General features: G+C 39.8%; 2 protein-coding genes and 1 pseudogene across 2 annotated transcripts; all 3 read left to right on the forward strand.

The window, feature by feature from the left end:
* Positions 1 to 1,144: 1,144 nt before the first annotated feature.
* Positions 1,145 to 3,610, forward strand: LOC137194695 (tripartite motif-containing protein 16-like; annotated as a pseudogene).
* A 769-nt stretch (positions 3,611 to 4,379) lies between these two features.
* On the forward strand, positions 4,380 to 7,580 carry LOC137194696 (tripartite motif-containing protein 16-like). The gene has a single exon (XM_067606800.1). The coding sequence runs from the start codon at positions 4,824 to 4,826 to the stop codon at positions 6,507 to 6,509; it is 1,686 nt and encodes a 561-aa protein (XP_067462901.1). The 5' UTR covers positions 4,380 to 4,823; the 3' UTR covers positions 6,510 to 7,580.
* A 715-nt stretch (positions 7,581 to 8,295) lies between these two features.
* LOC137193526 (uncharacterized) lies at positions 8,296 to 15,148 on the forward strand. Its single transcript, XM_067604737.1, has 2 exons — positions 8,296 to 10,041; positions 12,748 to 15,148. The coding sequence occupies exons 1-2, from the start codon at positions 8,365 to 8,367 to the stop codon at positions 14,497 to 14,499; spliced, it is 3,429 nt and encodes a 1,142-aa protein (XP_067460838.1). The 5' UTR covers positions 8,296 to 8,364; the 3' UTR covers positions 14,500 to 15,148.
* The last annotated feature ends 502 nt before the right edge of the window (positions 15,149 to 15,650 follow it).

A 15,650-nucleotide genomic window follows, 5' to 3' on the forward strand; every position in this document is an offset into this window, starting at 1 on the left:
TCATTCTTTACATCTGGTTTCAAGTTTTTCCATGTTGGTCAATCAGATTTCATGAAGTCTTAAGTCTCAAATCTCAAAGTTTTATTTACAACCTGAAGACTCATGTGAACAATATTTGTAAACTGGAAAATCTTCCGTCTACATTTGGATGTTCTCACAGAACAGATGTTATATAGAAGCTTTTTTTAAAAAAATGATATCAAACTTGTAGTCAGATGCAAACATCAGCATGTTAACATATAACTCCTCTTCATGCTACATTTACAAGCTGGCAACACCAGACGAATGTATAACACATGATCACGTTGCATCATACGTTCATTTTATACCCACAGTAACTGAGTTTAAATTCAATTCTGTAAATACATTTTAAATTGTTCGTTTAATTTTAGTGCTACTTTGTTTATTTCATTATTATTATTATAACCTCACTCTTGTTATATTTTTATTCTTCTGTGTTGCGTTTGTGGGAGCAACAATCTTTGTATTTTTACATTCTTGGCTAATAAACAGATTCTGATTCTGATTTATATTCTTTCATATTTGCTGGTAAATCAGTTCATGTATGACGTAACTATGATTTAACAGTTATCATTAATAGATGATCCTTTAAGTGTTAACTAATCACATAAAGCCATAGAGACTCATAGAAATACTTCAATCATCATGAGTTGTGTATTAGTTAAACAATACTTAAGTATATGATTTGTTCCCTAAAGTACATAAATATTAGAAAAAATAAAGTGTCACCACATTTACTCTTGTAGCTGCACTCATGACTGAAACTTTTTTTTTTTTTGCAGTGATCAGTGGAAAACAAGAGGAAGCAGCAACACACATGCGAGAGAAAACTATCACGTTATGTCAAAACAACAATATTATACAGTTAAGGGGCTTGATGGAAAAACTCAGCTGGATTTTAGGAGAATACAAGAATTCAGAGAAACAGGGAGTCATCTGTAGATCTCTCCTAAATTCCCAAGATTACTTTGACACCAGAAAGCAGGTGACCAGTGTTTTCAAGATGAGACGTGAGCTTCGTTGTAAGAAAACAAAGGGTTAAACACACAGTATCTCTCTCAAACTGCTCCTCCTCCTGGAATGAATCATAGCTTGATAACTCCTCCCTCTTCTTCCTGCTCTCAAACACAACAAGCTCCAGTCTGTCCACGTATTTCCTTGTTCCCTCCCCTTCAGATCTACAGTTTGAAGATGGGTGTAACCAACATGTAAAAGAGCTGCAGCCTCCATTCACTGCAGAAACACATGCTGTTTAGATCAGAGCTCAAACTAGTTTCACTTCTCAGAAAGTGAAACTCAGACAGTCGTTGTCACTGAGAGGTGAAATGGCGCAGCAAGGAGCTCAGCTGGACGGAGCAAAATTCTGCTGTTCGATCTGTCTGGATCTACTGAAGGATCCGGTGACTATTCCCTGTGGACACAGCTACTGCATGAGCTGTATTAAAGGTTTCTGGGATGAAGAGGATGAGAAGAAAATCTACAGCTGCCCTCAGTGCAGACAGACCTTCACACCGAGGCCTGTCCTGGTGAAAAACACCTTGGTAGCAGATTTAATGGAGGAGCTGAAGAAGACTGGACTCCAAGCTGCTCCTGCTGATCACTGCTATGCTGGACCTGAAGATGTGGTCTGTGATGTCTGCACTGGGAGGAAGATGAAAGCTCTCAAGTCCTGTCTGGTGTGTCTCGCCTCTTATTGTGAAAAACACCTCCAGCCTCATTATGCATCACCTACATTCAAAAAACACAAGCTGGTCGACCCCTCCAAGAAGCTCCAGGAGAACATCTGCTCTCGTCATGATGAGGTGATGAAGATATTCTGCCGTACTGATCAGCAGAGTATCTGTTATCTCTGCTCTCTGGATAAACATAAAGGTCACGACACAGTCTCAGCTGCAGCAGAAAGGACTGAGAGGCAGAGAGCTGCTTCAACAGGAGGTGGAGGCCGTCAGTCGCTCTGCTGATAAAGCAGTGGAGGACAGTGAGAAGATCTTCACTGAGCTGATCCGTCTCATCCAGAAAAGAAGCTCTGATGTGAAGCAGCAGATCAGATCCCAGCAGGAAACTGAAGTGAGTCGAGTCAAAGAGCTTCAGGAGAAGCTGGAGCAGGAGATCACTGAGCTGAAGAGGAAAGACGCTGAACTGAAGCAGCTCTCACACACAGAGGATCACAACCAGTTTCTACACAACTACCCCTCACTGTCACAACTCAGTGAACCTACAGACTCATCCAGCATCAATATCCGTCCTCTGAGATACTTTGAGGATGTGACAGCAGCTGTGTCAGAGCTCAGAGATCAACTACAGGACATCCTGAGGGAGAAATGGACAAACATCTCACTGACAGTGACTGAAGTGGACGTTTTACTGTCAGAACCAGAACCCAAGACCAGAGCTGAGTTCTCAAAATATTCATGTGAAATCACACTGGATCCAAACACAGCAAACACACAGCTGTTATTATCTGAGGGGAACAGAAAAGCAACATTAAAGAAAGAAGAACAGTCTTATTCTAGTCACCCAGACAGATTCACTGATCATTGGCAGGTCCTGAGTAGAGAGAGTCTGACTGCACGTTGTTACTGGGAGGTGGAGTGGAGAGGAATAGGAGTTTATGTTGCAGTCGCATACAAGAATATCAGCAGAGCAGGAAACTCAGATGAGTGTGCATTTGGACACAATGACAAATCTTGGGCTTTAAATTGTTCCACTAACAGTTATACATTTTGGTTCAACAATGTCAAAACTCCCGTCTCAGGTCCTGGTTCCTCCAGAGTAGGAGTGTACCTGGATCACAGAGCAGGTATTCTGTCCTTCTACAGCGTCTCTGAAACCATGACTCTCCTCCACAGAGTCCAGACCACATTCACTCAGCCTCTCTATGCTGGACTTTTGCTTTACTACTCTGTCGGGAACACTGCTGAGTTCTGCAAACTCAAATAGACAGAAGTCATTTAAGGGACAGTCGGTTAAATTCTGAGTTAATTCTTAAAATGATTTTGTCTCTGTCATTGTTGCTGAGAGCTCGTTGCTGCAGCGTTTCTGCACAGAGATCAGCTGTCAATCAAACATTATGGTCAACTTTGACATCTTCTCATCTGTTGTTATGTAAATATTTGAGTTTCTTTAGTTGCTGCTCTTTCTTGTGTCTGTTTCACCATGGAGGCTTTCACTGATCATGATGATTTTGTTTTATACACAAACTTGCATTTCTCAACTCTGCTCTTGTTTCTCTTCCACTTCATCAGTCTGAGCAGAGAAAGAACCACAACTTCCTTTATCAATAGATATTTTACTCTCACGACTTTGTAAATCTGTCAAGAAATTTACATTCACATTGATACATTTGGTCATGTACAAATCAGGTATTATTAAGTATTATAAAACTTGAATTATTGTGATAATAATCAATAAGGAGATCATTTATGATGTTGTTGTACATAGCTGACATTCTGGGTTAAACTAACTGATTGTGTGGATGAAGTGAATCTGAACATGAAATCATTGAACAAGAGTCATTTAACAGACTTTACTGATTGGATGTGTGAACAATCTGAAGCTTTATATCATCAATAAAGTTGTTTTATTTCAAGATTGAACAAAGTATTTTCTTCTGTCTTCATCTCAGGATCTCATTCAAAGCTTCTGGAGAAAATGTGAAACTAATATGAGAGTTTATTTGAGGCAGTTTTCCTCCTGAAACACCTTCATGCTACATTTACATGCTGGCAACACCAGACGAATGGATAACACATGATCACGTTGCATCATACATTCATTTTATACCCACAGTAACTGAGTTTAAATTCAATTCTGTAAATAGATTTTAAATCGTTCATTTAATTTTAGTCCTACTTTGTTTATTTCATTATTATTATTATAACCTTACTCTTGTTATATTTTTATTCTTCTGTGTTGCGTTTGTGGGAGCAACAATCTTTGTATTTTTACATTCTTGGCTAATAAACAGATTCTGATTCTGATTTATATTCTTTCATATTTGCTGGTAAACCAGTTCATGTATGAAGTAACTATGATTTAACAGTTATCATTAATAGATGATCCTTTAAGTGTTAACTAATCACATAAAGCCATAGAGACTCATAGAAATACTTCAATCATCATGAGTTGTGTATTAGTTAAACAATACTTAAGTATGTGATTTGTTCCCTAAAGTACATAAATATTAGAAAAAATAAAGTGTCACCACATTTACTCTTGTAGCTGCACTCATGAGTGAAACTTTTTTTTTTTTTTGCAGTGATCAGTGGAAAACGAGAGGAAGCAGCAACACACATGTGAGAGGAAAACTATCACGTTATGTCAAAACAACAATATTATACAGTTAAGGGGCTTGATGGAAAAACTCAGCTGGATTTTAGGAGAATACAAGAATTCAGAGAAACAGGGAGTCATCTGTAGATCTCTCCTAAATTCCCAAGATTACTTTGACACCAGAAAGCAGGTGACCAGTGTTTTCAAATGAGACGTGAGCTTCGTTGTAAGAAAAAAAAAGGGTTAAACACACAGTATCTCTCTCAAACTGCTCCTCCTCCTGGAATGAATCATAGCTTGATAACTCCTCCCTCTTCTTCCTGCTCTCAAACACAACAAGCTCCAGTCTGTCCACGTATTTCCTTGTTCCCTCCCCTTCAGATCTACAGTTTGAAGATGGGTGTAACCAACATGTAAAAGAGCTGCAGCCTCCATTCACTGCAGAAACACATGCTGTTTAGATCAGAGCGCAAACTAGTTTCACTTCTCTGAAAGTGAAACTCAGACAGTCGTTGTCACTGAGAGGTGAAATGGCGCAGCAAGGAGCTCAGCTGGATGGAGCAAAATTCTGCTGTTCGATCTGTCTGGATCTACTGAAGGATCCGGTGACTATTCCCTGTGGACACAGCTACTGCATGAGCTGTATTAAAGGTTTCTGGGATGAAGAGGATGAGAAGAAAATCTACAGCTGCCCTCAGTGCAGACAGACCTTCACACCGAGGCCTGTCCTGGTGAAAAACACCATGTTAGCAGATTTAGTGGAGGAGCTGAAGAAGACTGGACTCCAAGCTGCTCCTGCTGATCACTGCTATGCTGGACCTGAAGATGTGGCCTGTGACATCTGCACTGGGAGGAAGATGAAAGCCCTCAAGTCCTGTCTGGTGTGTCTGATATCTTACTGCAAAAATCACCTCCAGCCTCACTATGAATTGCCTGCTTTTGAAAAACACAAGCTGGTCAACCCCTCCAAGAAGCTCCAGGAGAACATCTGCTCTCGTCATGATGAGGTGATGAAGATGTTCTGTCGTACTGATAAGCAGAGTATCTGTTATCTCTGCCCTGTGGATGAACATAAAGGCCACGACACAGTCTCAGCTGCAGCAGAAATGGCTGAGAGGCAGAGAGAGCTTGAGGTGAGTCGACAAAACATCCAGCAGAGAATCCAGGACAGAGAGAAAGATGTGAAGCTGCTTCAACAGGAGGTGGAGGCCGTCAGTCGCTCTGCTGATAAAGCAGTGGAGGACAGTGAGAAGATCTTCACTGAGCTGATCCGTCTCATCCAGAAAAGAAGCTCTGATGTGAAACAGCAGATCAGATCCCAGCAGGAAACTGAAGTGAGTCGAGTCAAAGAGCTTCAGGAGAAGCTGGAGCAGGAGATCACTGAGCTGAAGAGGAAAGACGCTGAACTGAAGCAGCTCTCACACACAGAGGATCACAACCAGTTTCTACACAACTACCCCTCACTGTCACAACTCAGTGAATCTACAGACTCATCCAGCATCAATATCCGTCCTCTGAGATACTTTGAGGATGTGACAGCAGCTGTGTCAGAGCTCAGAGATCAACTACAGGACATCCTGAGGGAGAAATGGACAAACATCTCACTGACAGTGGCTGAAGTGGATGTTTTACTGTCAGAACCAGAACCCAAGACCAGAGCTGAGTTCTTAAAATATTCATGTGAAATCACACTGGATCCAAACACAGCAAACACACAGCTGTTATTATCTGAGGGGAACAGAAAAGCAACATTAAAGAAAGAAAAACAGTCGTATTCTAGTCACCCAGACAGATTCACTACATGTTGGCAGCAGGTCCTGAGTAGAGAGAGTCTGACTGGACGTTGTTACTGGGAGGTGGAGTGGAGAGGACGAGGAGGAGGAGTTCGTGTAGCAGTCGCATACAAGAATATCAGCAGAGCAGGAGACTCAAATGAATGTGTATTTGGATACAATAACAAATCTTGGGCTTTAGATTGTGACACTGACAGTTATAGATTTTGGTTCAACAAAGTCAAAACTCGTGTCTCAGGTCCTGGTTCCTCCAGAGTAGGAGTGTACCTGGATCACAGAGCAGGTATTCTGTCCTTCTACATCGTCTCTGAAACCATGACTCTCCTCCAAAGAGTCCAGACCACATTCACTCAGCCTCTCTATGCTGGACTAAGTTTTTACTACTCTTACGGGAACACTGCTGAGTTCTGCAAACTCAAATAGACAGAAGTCATTTAAGGGACAGTCGGTTAAATTCTGAGTTAATTCTTAAAATGATTTTGTCTCTGTCATTGTTGCTGAGAGCTCGTTGCTGCAGTGTTTCTGCACAGAGATCAGCTGTCAATCAAACATTATGGTCAACTTTGACATCTTCTCATCTGTTGTTATGTAAATATTTGAGTTTCTTTAGTTGCTGCTCTTTCTTGTGTCTGTTTCACCATGGAGGCTTTCACTGATCATGATGATTTTGTTTTATACACAAACTTGCATTTCTCAACTCTGCTCTTGTTTCTCTTCCACTTCATCAGTCTGAACAGAGAAAGAACCACAACTTCCTTTATCAATAGATATTTTACTCTCACGACTTTGTAAATCTGTCAAGAAATTTACATTCACATTGATGCATTTGGTCATGTACAAATCAGGTATTATTAAGTATTATAAAACTTGAATTATTGTGATAATAATCAATAAGGAGATCATTTATGATGTTGTTGTACATAGCTGACATTCTGGGTTAAACTAACTGATTGTGTGGATGAAGTGAATCTGAACATGAAATCATTGAACAAGAGTCATTTAACAGACTTTACTGATTGGATGTGTGAACAATCTGAAGCTTTATATCATCAATAAATTTGTTTTATTTCAAGATTGAACAAAGTATTTTCTTCTGTCTTCATCTCAGGATCTCATTCAAAGCTTCTGGAGAAAATGTGAAACTAATATGAGAGTTTATTTGAGGCAGTTTTCCTCCTGAAACACCTTCATGCTACATTTACAAGCTGGCAACACCAGACGAATGTATAACACATGATCACGTTGCATCATACGTTCATTTTATACCCACAGTAACTGAGTTTAAATTCAATTCTGTAAATAGATTTGAAATTGTTCATTTAATTTTAGTCCTACTTTGTTTATTTCATTATTATTATTATAACCTTACTCTTGTTATATTTTTATTCTTCTGTGTTGCGTTTGTGGGAGCAACAATCTTTGTATTTTTACATTCTTGGCTAATAAACAGATTCTGATTCTGATTTATATTCTTTCATATTTGCTGGTAAATCAGTTCATGTATGAAGTAACTGTGATTTAACAGTTATCATTAATAGATGATCCTTTAAGTTTTAACTAATCACATAAAGCCATAGAGACTCATAGAAATACTTCAATCATCATGAGTTGTGTATTAGTTAAACAATACTTAAGTATGTGATTTGTTCCCTAAAGTACATAAATATTAGAAAAAATAAAATGTCACCACATTTACTCTTGTAGCTGCACTCATGACTGAAACTTTTTTTTTTTTGCAGTGATCAGTGGAAAATGAGAGGAAGTAGCAACACACATGCGAGAGAAAACTATCACGTTATGTCAAAACAACAATATTATACAGTTAAGGGGCTTGATGGAAAAACTCAGCTGGATTTTAGGAGAATACAAGAATTCAGAGAAACAGGGAGTCATCTGTAGATCTCTCCTAAATTCCCAAGATTACTTTGACACCAGAAAGCAGGTGACCAGTGTTTTCAAATGAGACGTGAGCCTCATTGCATAAAAAAGGGTTAAACACACAGTATCTCTCTCAAACTGCTCCTCCTCCTGGAATGAATCATAGCTTGATAACTCCTCCCTCTTCTTCCTGCTCTCAAACACAACAAGCTCCAGTCTGTCCACGTATTTCCTTGTTCCCTCCCCTTCAGATCTATAGTTTGAAGATGGGTGTAACCAACATGTAAAAGAGCTGCAGCCTTCATTCACTGCAGAAACACATGCTGTTTAGATCAGAGCGCAAACTAGTTTCACTTCTCAGAAAGTGAAACTCAGACAGTCGTTGTCACTGAGAGGTGAAATGGCGCAGCAAGGAGCTCAGCTGGACGGAGCAAAATTCTGTTGTTCGATCTGTTTGGATCTACTGAAGGATCCGGTGACTATTCCCTGTGGACACAGCTACTGCATGAGCTGTATTAAAGGTTTCTGGGATGAAGAGGATGAGAAGAAAATCTACAGCTGCCCTCAGTGCAGACAGACCTTCACACCGAAGCCTGTCCTGGTGAAAAACACCATGTTTGCAGATTTAATGGAGGAGCTGAAGAAGACTGGACTCCAAGCTGCTCCTGTTGATCACTGCTATGCTGGACCTGAAGATGTGGCCTGTGATGTCTGCACTGGGAGGAAGATGACAGCTCTTAAGTCCTGTCTGGTGTGTCTTGTCTCTTACTGTGAGAAACACCTCCAACCTCATTATGAATCTGCTGCATTCAAAAAACACAAGCTGGTCGACCCCTCCAAGAAGCTCCAGGAGAACATCTGCTCTCGTCATGATGAGGTGATGAAGATGTTCTGCCGTACTGATCAGCAGAGTATCTGTTATCTCTGCTCTGTGGATGAACATAAAGGCCACGACACAGTCTCAGCTGCAGCAGAAAGGACTGAGAGGCAGAGAGAGCTCGAGGTGAGTCGACAAAACATCCAGCAGAGAATCCAGGACAGAGAGAAAGATGTGAAGCTGCTTCAACAGGAGGTGGAGGCCGTCAGTCGCTCTGCTGATAAAGCAGTGAAGGACAGTGAGAAGATCTTCACTGAGCTGATCCGTCTCATCCAGAAAAGAAGCTCTGATGTGAAGCAGCAGATCAGATCCCAGCAGGAAACTGAAGTGAGTCGAGTCAAAGAGCTTCAGGAGAAGCTGGAGCAGGAGATCACTGAGCTGAAGAGGAAAGACACTGAACTGAAGAAGCTCTCACGCACAGAGGATCACAACCAGTTTCTACACAACTACCCCTCACTGTCACAACTCAGTGAACCTACAGACTCATTCAGCATCAATATCCGTCCTCTGAGATACTTTGAGGATGTGACAGCAGCTGTGTCAGAGCTCAGAGATCAACTACAGGACATCCTGAGGGAGAAATGGACAAACATCTCACTGACAGGGACTGAAGTGGACGTTTTACTGTCAGAAGCAGAACCCAAGACCAGAGCTGAGTTCTTAAAATATTCACGTGAAATCACACTGGATCCAAACACAGCACACACACAGCTGTTATTATCTGATGGGAACAGAAAAGCAACATTAAAGAAAGAAAAACAGTCTTATTCTAGTCACCCAGACAGATTCACTGGATGGTGGTGTCAGGTCCTGAGTAGAGAGAGTCTGACTGAACGTTGTTACTGGGAGGTGGAGTGGAGAGGAGGAGGAGTTGATGTAGCAGTCACATACAAGAATATCAGCAGAGCAGGAAACTCAAATGAATGTTTATTTGGACGCAATAACAAATCTTGGGCTTTAGATTGTAACACTAACAGTTATAGATTTTTGTTCAACAATGTCTTTACTCCCGTCTCAGGTCCTGGTTCCTCCAGAGTAGGAGTGTACCTGGATCACAGAGCAGGTATTCTGTCCTTCTACAGCATCTCTGAAACCATGACTCTCCTCCACAGAGTCCAGACCACATTCACTCAGCCTCTCTATGCTGGATTTTGGCTTTACTCCGCTTTCAGGGACACTGCTGAGTTCTGCAAACTCAAATAGACAGAAGTCATTTAAGGGACAGTCGGTTAAATTCTGAGTTAATTCTTAAAATGATTTTGTCTCTGTCATTGTTGCTGAGAGCTCGTTGCTGCAGTGTTTCTGCACAGAGATCAGCTGTCAATCAAACATTATGGTCAACTTTGACATCTTCTCATCTGTTGTTATGTAAATATTTGAGTTTCTTTAGTTGCTGCTCTTTCTTGTGTCTGTTTCACCATGGAGGCTTTCACTGATCATGATGATTTTGTTTTTAAGTTGAACTATTGTGATAATAATCAATAAGGAGATCATTTATTATGTTGTTGTACATAGCTGACATTCTGGGTTAAACTAACTGATTGTGTGGATGAAGTGAATCTGAACATGAAATCATTGAACAAGAGTCATTTAACAGACTTTACTGATTGGATGTGTGAACAATCTGAAGCTTTATATCATCAATAAAGTTGTTTTATTTCAAGATTGAACAAAGTATTTTCTTCTGTCTTCATCTCAGGATCTCATTCAAAGCTTCTGGAGAAAATGTGAAACTAATATGAGAGTTTATTTGAGGCAGTTTTCCTCCTGAAACACCACAAAGTACAGAGTTCATGTTCAGAGCAGAAGAACGTTTGTCAGTCAGTCTCTGTACTTTCAGCTTTCTTCACTAAAACAGCTTCATCACAGAGAAATGAGCAGAGTTTTCTATTACTTGTTGCTTTTAACAAACTGAGATTTTATTTGTGCATTTAGTCAATAAAGAGGATTTGTTACACAGGCCTAAAAAAAAACTGGAAAAAAATAGTTTTAAAAAATCAATTTGGTCAAATTTGGGTGTGAAGATGTTTTGTTGAGTCGTGACGAACATAAAACAACATCTATGTGTAATTGTGAACTTGAGGTCATTTCATTAATGTTGAAGTTGATTTTCATGAAGATGAAAGTTCAGAATGAGGCTGTCATGTTGGTTCAGTGTTTAGCTCTGTCACCTCACAGTCAGACGCTTCTGGGTTGTAAAGTTTGAATCCAGACTTGATTCAAACTTCTTGTGACTCATTTTGTTCGGGGTTTAATCTCTCAATCCACAAAACTGCCTGCTGTGCTGAAGACTTTCTGTTATTGATGCTTAACTGACAACAAAGAAATGCATCTAAAACTGTCATGATTAGTGTTTCTGACAACTGTGATTGATTTATTGCACCATCACAGGTAAAGTTACTCCACCTTTTCTAGTCCAGAAGTCATTTAGGAATCATTTCATCATAATGATAATTACATTAAAAACTGCTTTCAATCTCATCAGAATCAACATCAAGAGAACTTGACATGTTCATTCTAGTTTTAAGCCGTTAAGAGTTCAGAAAACCGAATATTTGAACAACAGCAGATGAAACATGTTTAAACTCTATCAGGTCCAGTCATGAAATAATTAAATCATAAAATAAATAAATCATTCTTTACATCTGGTTTCAAGTTTTTCCATGTTGGTCAATCAGATTTCATGAAGTCTAAAGTCTCAAATCTCAAAGTTTTATTTACAACCTGAAGACTCATGTGAACAATATTTGTAAACTGGAAAATCTTCCATCTACATTTGGATGTTCTCACAGAACAGATGTTATATAGAAGCTTTTTTTAAAAATGATATCAAACTTGTAGTCAGATGCAAACATCAGCATGTTAACATATAACTCGGCTTCATGCTACATTTACAAGCTGGCAACACCAGACGAATGTATAACACATGATCACGTTGCATCATACATTCATTTTATACCCACAGTAACTGAGTTTAAATTCAATTCTGTAAATAGATTTTAAATTGTTTGTTTAATTTTAGTCCTACTTTGTTTATTTCATTATTATTATTATTATAACCTTACTCTTGTTATATTTTTATTCTTCTGTGTTGCGTTTGTGGGAGCAACAATCTTTGTATTTTTACATTCTTGGTTAATAAACAGATTCTTATTCTGATTTATATTCTTTCATATTTGCTGGTAAATCAGTTCATGTATGAAGTAACTGTGATTTAACAGTTATCATTAATAGATGATCCTTTAAGTGTTAACTAATCACATAAAGCCATAGAGACTCATAGAAATACTTCAATCATCATGAGTTGTGTATTAGTTAAACAATACTTAAGTATGTGATTTGTTCCCTAAAGTACATAAATATTAGAAAAAATAAAGTGTCACCACATTTACTCTTGTAGCTGCACTCATGACTGAAACTTTTTTTTTTGGAGTGATCAGTGGAAAACGAGAGGAAGCAGCAACACACATGAGAGAGAAAACTATCACGTTATGTCAAAACAACAATATTATACAGTTAAGGGGCTTGATGGAAAAACTCAGCTGGATTTTAGGAGAATACAAGAATTCAGAGAAACAGGGAGTCATCTGTAGATCTCTCCTAAATTCCCAAGATTACTTTGACACCAGAAAGCAGGTGACCAGTGTTTTCAAATGAGACGTGAGCTTCGTTGTAAGAAAAAAAAGGGTTAAACACACAGTATCTCTCTCAAACTGCTCCTCCTCCTGGAATGAATCATAGCTTGATAACTCCTCCCTCTTCTTCCTGCTCTCAAACACAACAAGCTCCAGTCTGTCCACGTATTTCCTTGTTCCCTCCCCTTCAGATCTACAGTTTGAAGATGGGTGTAACCAACATGTAAAAGAGCTGCAGCCTCCATTCACTGTAGAAACACATGCTGTTTAGATCAGAGCTCAAACTAGTTTCACTTCTCAGAAAGTGAAACTCAGACAGTCGTTGTCACTGAGAGGTGAAATGTCGCAGCAAGGAGTTCAGCTGGACGGAGCAAAATTCTGCTGTTCGATCTGTCTGGATCTACTGAATGATCCGGTGACTATTCCCTGTGGACACAGCTACTGCATGAGCTGTATTAAAGGTTTCTGGGATGAAGAGGATGAGAAGAAAATCTACAGCTGCCCTCAGTGCAGACAGGCCTTCACACCGAGGCCTGTCCTGGTGAAAAACACCATGTTAGCAGATTTAATGGAGGAGCTGAAGAAGACTGGACTCCAAGCTGCTCCTGCTGATCACTGCTATGCTGGACCTGAAGATGTGGCCTGTGATGTCTGCACTGGGAGGAAGATGAAAGCTCTCAAGTCCTGTCTGGTATGTCTCGCCTCTTACTGTGAGAAACACCTTCAGCCTCACTATGATGTTGCTCCATTAAGGAAACACAAGCTGGTCGACCCCTCCAAGAAGCTCCAGGAGAACATCTGCTCTCGTCATGATGAGGTGATGAAGATGTTCTGCCGTACTGATCAGCAGAGTATCTGTTATCTCTGCCCTGTGGATGAACATAAAGGCCACGACACAGTCTCAGCTGCAGCAGAAAGGACTGAGAGGCAGAGAGAGCTCGAGGTGAGTCGACAAAACATCCAGCAGAGAATCCAGGACAGAGAGAAAGATGTGAAGCTGCTTCAACAGGAGGTGGAGGCCGTCAGTCGCTCTGCTGATAAAGCAGTGGAGGACAGTGAGAAGATCTTCACTGAGCTGATCCGTCTCATCCAGAAAAGAAGCTCTGATGTGAAGCAGCAGATCAGATCCCAGCAGGAAACTGAAGTGAGTCGAGTCAAAGAGCTTCAGGAGAAGCTGGAGCAGGAGATCACTGAGCTGAAGAGGAAAGACGCTGAACTGAAGAAGCTCTCACACACAGAGGATCACAACCAGTTTCTACACAACTACCCCTCACTGTCACAACTCAGTGAACCTACAGACTCATCCAGCATCAATATCCGTCCTCTGAGATACTTTGAGGATGTGACAGCAGCTGTGTCAGAGCTCAGAGATCAACTACAGAACATCCTGAGGGAGAAATGGACAAACATCTCACTGACAGTGGCTGAAGTGGACGTTTTACTGTCAGAACCAGAACCCAAGACCAGAGCTGAGTTCTTAAAATATTCACGTGAAATCACACTGGATCCAAACACAGCACACATAAAGCTGTTATTATCTGAGGGAAACAGAAAAGCAACAACCAATAAAGAAAAACAGTCTTATTCTAGTCACCCAGACAGATTCACTGATCATTGGCAGATCCTGAGTAGAGAGAGTCTGACTGGACGTTGTTACTGGGAGGTGGAGCGGGGCGGAGAAGGAGTTGATGTAGCAGTCGCATACAAGAATATCAGCAGAGCAGGAAACTCACATGAATGTGCATTTGGACTCAATGACAAATCTTGGGCTTTAGATTGTGACATTGACAGTTATAGATTTTGGTTCAACAATGTCAAAACTCTCGTCTCAGGTCGTCGTTCCTCCAGAGTAGGAGTGTACCTGGATCACAGAGCAGGTATTCTGTCCTTCTACAGCATCTCTGAAACCATGACGCTCCTCCACAGAGTCCAGACCACATTCACTCAGCCTCTCTATGCTGGACTACGTCTTTATTATTCATTCTCTTACGGGGACACTGCTCAGTTCTGCAAACTCAAATAGACAGAAGTCATTTAAGGGACAGTCGGTTAAATTCTGAGTTAATTCTTAAAATGATTTTGTCTCTGTCATTGTTGCTGAGAGCTCGTTGCTGCAGTGTTTCTGCACAGAGATCAGCTGTCAATCAAACATTATGGTCAACTTTGACATCTTCTCATCTGTTGTTATGTAAATATTTGAGTTTCTTTAGTTGCTGCTCTTTCTTGTGTCTGTTTCACCATGGAGGCTTTCACTGATCATGATGATTTTGTTTTATACACAAACTTGCATTTCTCAACTCTGCTCTTGTTTCTCTTCCACTTCATCAGTCTGAACAGAGAAAGAACCAGAACTTCCTTTATCAATAGATATTTTACTCTCACGACTTTGTAAATCTGTCAAGAAATTTACATTCACATTGATACATTTGGTCATGTACAAATCAGGTATTATAAAGTATTATAATACTTGAATTATTGTGATAATAATCAATAAGGAGATCATTTATGATGTTGTTGTACATAGCTGACATTCTGGGTTAAACTAACTGATTGTGTGGATGAAGTGAATCTGAATATGAAATCATTGAACAAGAGTCATTTAACAGACTTTACTGATTGGATGTGTGAACAATCTGAAGCTTTATATCATCAATAAAGTTGTTTTATTTCAAGATTGAACAAAGTATTTTCTTCTGTCTTCATCTCAGGATCTCATTCAAAGCTTCTGGAGAAAATGTGAAACTAATATGAGAGTTTATTTGAGGCAGTTTTCCTCCTGAAACACCACAAAGTACAGAGTTCATGTTCAGAGCAGAAGAACGTTTGTCAGTCAGTCTCTGTACTTTCAGCTTTCTTCACTAAAACAGCTTCATCACAGAGAAATGAGCAGAGTTTTCTATTACTTGTTGCTTTTAACAAACTGAGATTTTATTTGTGCATTTAGTCAATAAAGAGGATTTGTTACACAGGCCTAAAAAAAAACTGGAAAAAAATAGTTTTAAAAAATCAATTTGGTCAAATTTGGGTGTGAAGATGTTTTGTTGAGTCGTGACGAACATAAAACAACATCTATGTGTAATTGTGAACTTGAGGTCATTTCATTAATGTTGAAGTTGATTTTCATGAAGATGAAAGTTCAGAATGAGGCTGTCATGTTGGTTCAGTGTTTAGCTC

Source organism: Thunnus thynnus, chromosome 12 (assembly GCF_963924715.1).
Source record: "Thunnus thynnus chromosome 12, fThuThy2.1, whole genome shotgun sequence".
NCBI classification, from domain to species: domain Eukaryota; kingdom Metazoa; phylum Chordata; class Actinopteri; order Scombriformes; family Scombridae; genus Thunnus; species Thunnus thynnus.

Bases quoted from the DNA above. Each gene is read 5' to 3' on its own strand.
- LOC137194696 (XM_067606800.1), top strand. From the start codon at position 4,824: ATGGCGCAGCAAGGAGCTCAGCTGGATGGAGCAAAATTCTGCTGTTCG.
- LOC137193526 (XM_067604737.1), top strand. From the start codon at position 8,365: ATGGCGCAGCAAGGAGCTCAGCTGGACGGAGCAAAATTCTGTTGTTCG. The intron at 10,042-12,747 runs TAGACAGAAGTC...CATGCTGTTTAG, and splicing joins CTGAGTTCTGCAAACTCAAA to ATCAGAGCTCAAACTAGTTT.